Below are 9,248 nucleotides of genomic sequence, written 5' to 3'. Positions count from 1 at the left end.
GGTACATATTGGTAGATTAATGATATATTCTTTGATTAAATATTCTTATAAATTTTGTGGGTATGAAAATTTGTAAAAAGATTTAATATGAAGATATATTATTTTTCATTATTCATATGTTTATCATTTTCTTGACAGGCGTTTGTGTTTTTTTTCTTTCAGTTTTGTTTTCTTGAAGTATTCCACAATATACAAGATGCTTATTCCCTTATTGTATTTGTTTAAACTATATACTCAAATAATTCGTTGATAAATTAAATGAACTGAATTTTAATTTATATTATAAATCTAGCTCAATAAATACACAAGTCCAACTTGAGTATTGACTTGTTAAATTATTGAAATATTATATATGTATATATAATCTTTATCTTTCCATATGTTAATTAATTTTGATTAACTATATCTGTAAACATATATTACAAAATATGTTATAAATATTATATACACTTTAGTATCAATATACAAATATAATATATATTAAATTTAATATTCCGTAAAAACTGATTTAGAATTTCCGTTTCTCTTTATTTTTACTAGCGTGACCCGTATTCTTATTTTATGATTTTTAGTGTTAAATTTGTATTTTTTATTTTAGAGAATTAGAATGTTTTATTGGATACACTTCATATTATAATTTTTATATTTATTATAATATCTAACTTAGAGTGAAATGTATTAATTATAGTTATATATGATTATATGATTTCACTTTAGAAATAAAAAAAATATTAACCGCAAAATAGAAAAATAGAATCATAATGGTAATTATTATATAAATTAATGATCATATTGAATTGATAAACAATATAAATTTTTGAACTTGTTAAAGTGTTGAGAACTTCATAAACTATTTCAATTGTAGCTAGCAAATATTTGTATTGAACTTCGTTTAAAACTCTAATGGAGTCGATCCTTAACAATAGATTTTAGCAAATAGTCATAGCCTATAAAATAAATAAAATGTGAAAACATGTCCAATTATGTATATATCTTTATACATAACATGGCTTTTTTAGGGAGTTAACCCAGTACAATAGTTAGTGGTGCTCAGAGAAGAGAAGTTAAACTCAATTGTAATGTGAAGTGTTTTGTTGAAGAGAGATTTGATGTCCATGTTTCATACATTGTTTTGTGCAGTTTTGCCATGGTCTCGTTGAAGGAAATATGAATTTGTTTTTAAATCAATTTTTATGTTTCTTTTAAATACAAGTTAGGTGGCTTTAGATTGTGTATTGAAAACAAAACAAAACAAAAAAGACAGTTTTTAATTCATATTAGTGATGATTTTTTTTGGGAACTACTGTGGCTTATACAGTCTATGTGTGAGGTGTAGAATTCAAAGAATTTTGTGGTAATTTTTTTTAAAACATAGTTTGGTGGTAAAAAAAAAGTTTCACTTTTATATAGCTTATTATCATCAAGATCATCGTTAATATCACATATATGTACTAGGGAAAGTACAAATCATAACGAATGACTTTTAAAGTTGTGCTATTTGAATGAGTATTATAAAAACCAATTCAATGCGGTAGGTCTGGCTATTTCAACTATGAATTGGAAATGTAGTTGATTTCTCTCATCTATTTAGCTTTGCATTAAAACTGAATTTGATTAAATTCAACACTTTAGTTTAAAACTAAAGCAAGTGGCACAGGTAGTCGAATCAGTTGGATCGACCGGATAATTATAATGATTTATTTTACAAATCAATTAAAATCATGTTTATTCGAGGTGAAAAAATTAAATGTTTTCAATTTATTTGTAGTTATATTTATTATCAGTTAGATTGTATACTAGCAAAATTTTAGTCCTTTAATTATCACTACGCCCGAATAGCAAAACAATAGCGTTTAAAATTGTCATTAGCATCGCTTTTGTGGCTCTGTCTATGTGAGCACAGTAGTAGATAATATTATATTTAACAACGATTTTTGAAGCGCTATAGAATGTAGACATTTAACAGCGCTCAATAAAGCAAGCGCGGTTAAATGTATACTTTCTAAATAAGACAATATCTCTCACAGACATTCTATCAAACACATGACAAACATGTCCTTACAAAGCATTCTTGTATTCCTCAATGATCAATGCAAGCTGCAAATACAAATAAAACATGACATCTCTAAGCAAATCATGTAACAAAGAATCGTATCCTATTTTTTATGAAGTAAATTTTCATATAACCTCAATATATCAACATAGACTCTAACATGACAAATTAGAGATGCACGTATAAAGTGCAACATCAGATATGTAGAACAATTTAAAAATGTTAGTTCACTTCTTCCATATAGATGAAACCGAAAACTGTCAAAACATAAATAAATATTAAAAATGTTTCATACAAAGTATATTTCAGAAAAGTAATAGAACTCAAGAATGTTAGACATCAAGCCACAGTAAATACTAGTATAAGCTCAAATAGCTACCTTTAGATTAGGTACATATACAATTTGTAGTACTGTGATTATTAGCACAACTCCCTGCTACAATAACAAATGAAAGAAAAATGATGATTAAATGGACATATCCTCACAGTTGCAAGGAAACATAAAGAAATAGCTAAAATAAGATAATGATTTACCTTATACTTGAAGAGAAAAACCAAAAATCGATAATTTGTTTGAAGAGAGAAAAAAATGTAACTTATGAAGAAGAAAACTAAGAGAAATAATAAAATGATATGTGTATTATTGTGTGAGGTTTTGTTTTTGAATTTGAAAAGATTTCCGCTTACTAAAACAAACATTTTAGTATGACCTTTAACAACGTTTTCTTCAATAAGCGTTGTTAAAGATGATATCTTTAACAACGCTTATTGAAGAAGTGGTGTTAAATATATGAAGTATGACCTTTAACAACGCTTTCTTCAATAAGTGTTGTTAAAGATAACAACACCTTTAACAACGCTTATTGAAAGCGATGTTAAATATAACAGTATGACATTTAACATTGTTTTTTTCAATAAGTGTTGTTAAAGTAAACATATTTAATAGCACTTTCTTCGATGAGCGCTGTTAATTATCTTTCGCCTTACATTTAACAGTGTTCAATACATAATCGTTGTTGAATGAATGTTGATAAATATCAATTCTGACGTAGTGTATATTTTAAATTTATTGCGTGCTTTTGTTGTAATTAAAGCATAAAAGCAATGTCGTTCTATGATTGGGTGACATTTGTGGCAAGAATGACAATGAGGCAGATTGGCTCGGGTTTGTGCTTGCCTAATCCGAAACTGAATTCCAAAACAATATTATCATCCCCAAACTCGATGGATTTCGGGTAACCTAAATTGACAGGAATCTTTCCGAAACATGTATTTATATATGTATATATGTGTCAAATTTCTATATATATATATATATATATATATATATATATATCTAATTTTATAATTTTACATATATTAATCGGGTTTGTGATAAGGTATAAACTATACCAACCTGAACTTGAAAGTTGAACTGGGTAAAAGCTGAGCCCGAACTCGAAACGAGTCACACAAGGTTTTCCCTATTAAATTAGGGTTGAGTTCGGATAGATACCCACAAGTCAATTTTCATTGTTATCCCTAATTTGTGGTAATGAAATCTTTTTTAGTGATTGTTTAATTAGATACCAAATGATTTTAAATTTAGTATAAATTATTTAATAATTTTAAGAGTAAATTACATTGACACCCCCTGAGTTTTAGTGAAATTACAGAAATCATCTATCACTTTTCTACACCTACACAAACCTCCCCTAGTTTTTTAACTTTCATTACATTGATCACCCCTGCATAAGAAATAAGTGTAATATTTTAAACAAAAAATGTGATAAATGCAATTAAGTTAAACAAAACATGATATATTGTGGAGACAAGTCCAAATAATATATGAGTTAATATTTCTTTATTATTTTTGGTTCGTTACACTATATTATAAGAGCGATTTAAACAATATTTCTTTAGAATTGTTGATGCATTTTGTAATAAAAAATAATAAAGATACATTGATTTGTATATTATTTAGAATTGTCTACACAATATATCATGTTTTGTTTAATTTAATTGCATTTATCACATTTTTTGTTTAAAAGATTATACCTGTTTCTTATGCAAAGGTGGTCAGTGTAATGAAAGTATAAAAACTATGTGAGGTTTGTGTAGAGGTAGAAAAGTGAGGATGATTTGTGTAATTTCACTAAAACTCAGGGGTGTCAGTGTAGTTTACTCTAATTTTAACTAGTAACAAGGATTTTAATTAGATACGAAATCTTTTTAGATTTTTTTAATATAGACTATGTCAATTGGTCCAACTAATGAGTCATTGATCCAAAACTTGATTGAGTCAGTCAACCAAATGAGTTTTGATAACACTTGATTATCAAAATCTAAACATCTTATCTGATATTTATACATAATTTAATTATCTTACGTCTTGTCTACTTTTTCAAAAACTATACGTATTCGAAACGTAAAATAAAAGGGACACACCATGTGATATATTTATTTTAATACTAAAAAATAATTCTTATCCTTAATTATCTAGTCTTATTCGTTTCTTTATATCGGATAGCTTTAATAAAGTAACTCCTACATAAAAAAAGAATATGAAAACCGCCTTTAATATACATGGAGATAAGACCATACACTTTTCAGAAGATAGCATTACAAATATATATAATAATTGTTTTTTAGGTAAAGTCTAGATGAATCGGGTTCTTAGGACTTACTTGAAATTTGATAGATCTCATGATGACTTTAGATACTCACCATGACAAAATTAGAACTCACAACCTTATGAATTATGAGTGAATCCCTTATAAGAACACCAACCTAATTCATTGACAACCAAATTCACAAACTTAAAATGGTAAACCTGTAAAATAAGGCTCATTAGTTGAGCTTCTTAATAGTGAGGTCAGATGTTTGATCATTTCCACGTGTAATTGAGTCCTTAGGTATAAGAAATGCTTCATAGATGAATGAACATTTAGAGAAGTTTTTACAAATTATCCAATGCTAATCATCAAATATAAACTCAATACCTTGTGATCAATTCCTTACCAACTAAACAAATAATGGCAAATATTTAATAGTTCAATTAGTTGATTTACATGTATAATATTTATTTAATTTATGGTCGACATTTGTTATTAATCTATTTAATGGCTATTTTATATTAACTACGTAATATTTTTCTAGGGTTGACCCAAACTTATAAAAACCGTACAAGTTTTAAGTCCCTTGTTGCTAAAGTTAAAAGAATAGCAATGTTAACATAATCTTCGGTGAATAGTATTGTATATTTCACTTAGGCCACACGTAAACAAAATTTCCTGGAGGCTTCCAATTACTTTGAAGTTCCAAGTCGTTCACGTAAAACTTCATCAAAAAACATGGCCACGGTCAACCCAAGTCTCATACCAAGTTCTTGCAAAATTTACTAGAACAACGTGTTTCTCCTTATTTTATTTATTTTTAATATTAGAAACACGTATTGATTTCATCATTTCTTATCCAATCTACAATACTTAAGCCCCTCACCCTCTTCCTATAATTTCATCTCAAACACTCTTCCCCTCATAATACACAAAATCATTCACCCATCAATACATTTTAATATATTTACTTAGGTGTGCATATATAACTATATTCTAATCAACATGGATGCAAAACCACTTCCACACACCTTAGAGATTACGGTAATATCTGGTGAAGACATAAGCGTGGATCGAAATCCAACGGCGGAGAATGTGTACGTTGTGGTTAGACCTGAGTCTATCAATTGTTACACGACCGAAATGGTGAAAGGAGAAGAGGGTTTGCATGCATGGAACGAGAAATTTTTGTTAGACATTCCCATGCATGCAAAATCAATCACGTTCGAGGTGCAATGTAAGAAATACAAGGGATTACATCCTATTGGGGTGGCAAGGATTGCGCTTTCGGAGCTTGTGGGTGGTGAAGGGAAAGAAAGTAATTGCATTCAAATGTTTAGTTACGGGTTGAGGGATTGGGATGGGAGGAGAAACGGAGTTATTCATTTCTCGATGAGGATTGCGGCCACTGCGATGGAGGATTGTTCGTGTTTAGATGTGAATCATGTGAAGGGAGGAATTAAGAAAGTGAGTTCCTGTGGATCTGAGCATCAAGTTATGGGGTTTCAAGTGCATAAGATGAATTCAAAGGATGTTGTTATTGGCAATCCAGTTTGGTGGAGTAACCCTAGCAAAATTTGATTATATTTTGTTTCCATGTGGAGATCGTGTGAATTAAAAGAAGGAAACTGTGTGGATGGATTTTAAGAGTAAAAGTTTTATTTATACTTCATTTTTCTATATATCAAAATTTTAAGAAAAGTAAAGAAACTGAGACATGCAATTAAGATGGTTTAAAAAGTATATTTCTTGTTTTAAGATTATGTATCTTTTTTTGTTTGTTTTGATTTTAATCTAACTTCTTTCGTCACCAAGGCCTGTAAGAGAATGAATTAAGATGCTTTGATAAATGATTATTCTTATCTAAATATGGTATACATTTTCTAAAATAATTGTAATTACAATGTATTTCTAGGTAAATATTAAATTATTTAACCAATCTAAAAGGTCAAATAAGTAAGCCAATATATATTCTAAAATAATCACTATCACTTTTCATTCTTAAGATGATGTTTGATTGAGACAAAGTTTTTTACATAATTCCCTTGTTTAGAAGAAGATTAAAAAAATATCAAGACATATAACATGCTGAAAATGTAAAATCGTGAAGGAAATGAGAAAGTTGGATTCTCACGTTTTTAATATGAATGTTAGATTTCAGGAATGTAAAAAACAAGAAAGTAAAAATTAAATTATATAATCAAACGAAATAATAATTAAGTCATATGTCACATTATATGTTACCACAAACATTACAGGTTCTTCAAAAGTATCAGATTAGTGGGAGTACACTTACTACGAAGACAACTAAATTTTTTAAAAAAATTAGTTAATTATTCATAGAGTAAAGAGATATTATTAGTTCAAGAAAGCATCACAGGTTCTTAAAATTTATGTATTATTCTTATAAACCTTGTTTGGTATTCAGTTATTTTTTCCTCAAAATAAGCAAGATCCATGTCTCTATATTACTATATATACAACATTTTTATTTTTTATTTTGAGTTGTAGGACTTTAGTTTGGCAGAGTCGTAGGCTGTTTCTAACAGTGTGAGCTCAAAGTGATAGTATCATTATAATGTGAAGTGTCAAGCAAGTTAAGTTTATTAACTACAGCCTAAGTTGAATCCTATTGGAGAATCTAATATTAAAATATGAGAAAATGAGTAATTTTATAATTTATTTTATTTCAAATTTGCACGATTAATTAATATTTATTTATCTTACCCTTTGCGAAATGTTCTCGTCAGTTACGGGCAGAACATATACGTGGTATTGCAATCAATTTGTTAGATGCTTTGACATAATTTTAAGTTTGTATATTTCAAATTAGTTTTTTTTAAGAAAAAGGAAAAAAGAGGATCCTAGAAGTTTTCCTTCTTGCTCTTTCTTTTCTCATAGAAAAAAGTTGTGCAGAAGTAATCTATAATTTTGGAGTAAAAAAGTTAATTTTTTGGTTAGATCAGGTTGTTCTAGTGTGTGGATTTTTAAAAAATAGATAATCTATATGATCATAAATCAAATCTTATTGTTAAAATGAGAACCTTATTATAGATAATTTACAAGGCGCTTCTATAATCCCTCATAAAACGACACTGACTCAGCTTAACATTACTAAAACATATACGTAGTACATGAAATATTTTCTAAAAGTGCTTCGGCCTAACTTATTTTAAGTTTAAAAAAAAATAGTAGTTGGGTGAAATATTTTCATTTACAAAACACACAAAAAATAAGAACATTTCATTTTACCAAGAAAAAATAAAAATAAGAAGCTTTAGCACAAAACTAATATGAGATGCTTCCCTTTTATCTCTCTAGAAAAATATATTTTTAACCATATAAGAATTATATGTCATTAGACTATTTCATTCAATATCCCGAGTCAATCAAATATTATCATATAAATGTTAAGGTCTAGATATGGGGAGGATATTTTTGTAGTAGTGGGTTTGGAGATCATGATTTATTCAAAAGGGGATCATCATGGTGGAGGGATTTAGGTAAACTTAGTAGTAAGGTGCACAGAGTTAACATTGGTTGGTTGGGGGATGGTATTACTTGTTGGAGAGTTTCTCCATCTATAATCCTCAGATTGAATGCGGAAGACCTTATGACTATGACTTCGTTCCCATAACCTAATGTTTATGCCCATACATAAACCCAAATGGAACAACCATGATCCAGACCGAAGAAACCCCAAATGATTTCATGGTGAAGATGAAGAACATACCTTGATTAACCATTTGGTATCTCGAAGGTATGAGGGTGTGATGATCATTCAGATGTTAGAGCGCCGAATGGTTTTCCTTATGCTTCTCTAGAGGGGAATGAGAATGCCTTAACTTGAGAGAGTGCCAAAATGGTAAGAGTGTGCCTTAGTTTCAAGAAGAGATTGTTGAAGAGGAGAGGTTACCTTATAATTACCTTATGGATGACTTGATAGTGTTTATCCTTATGGATAACACTATCCTAATCCACCCTTATTCTCCTCAATCATACACCTTAAAACTTGTTGCTCTACAAATGGGGATCATAACCCATAAAAGTAACTCAGAAGCGGTTACTACTTAAGTTTGCAATAATTCTGATTCAGTCCCTTCATCAAATCAGAAATTGTCTGACGGTATCTACACTTATATTATTTCATGACACATACGCCCTTAGCCACCAAATTAATTACTGAAGATCATTTTATATTTTGGCTAATTAAATAGTGGCCACAGCACAATTATAGAATTATATTTGTGACCCATAAATTGTCAGAAATTCTAACAATCTCCCACTGGTCACACATATGATTCTCCATACGTGTTATCCTTAACGCACGCTTAAATATTGCCATTATGACTTAGCCATACCCAAATTATCTCGTCCATTAGTCTTGTCTCCATATCGAATCACAATGAATTTCGCCATATCAATCATGACTAGTTCATCAATGATCACCAACATTGACACAACTAAATGACATAGATACATCATGAAATGTGTAGCATGAAAATCACATGAATATGATCTGTACATGTCAATTTTCAATTGGTCCTACTTAACTGTAGTGAGATCCTTAATAATAACATAAAACCTTATTGTACAAAGCA

General features: G+C 29.0%; 1 protein-coding gene across 1 annotated transcript; it reads left to right on the top strand.

Moving 5' to 3' along the window:
* Nucleotides 5,483-6,432, top strand: LOC109360070. Its single transcript, XM_019604808.1, has one exon. The coding sequence runs from the start codon at nt 5,653-5,655 to the stop codon at nt 6,226-6,228; it is 576 nt and encodes a 191-aa protein (XP_019460353.1). The 5' UTR covers nt 5,483-5,652; the 3' UTR covers nt 6,229-6,432.

The sequence above is a fragment of the Lupinus angustifolius genome, chromosome LG11 (genome assembly GCF_001865875.1).
Source record: "Lupinus angustifolius cultivar Tanjil chromosome LG11, LupAngTanjil_v1.0, whole genome shotgun sequence".
NCBI lineage: Eukaryota > Viridiplantae > Streptophyta > Magnoliopsida > Fabales > Fabaceae > Lupinus > Lupinus angustifolius.
The sequence above is the reverse complement of the archived record's forward strand: the minus strand, read 5'-3'. Positions and strand labels throughout refer to the sequence as shown.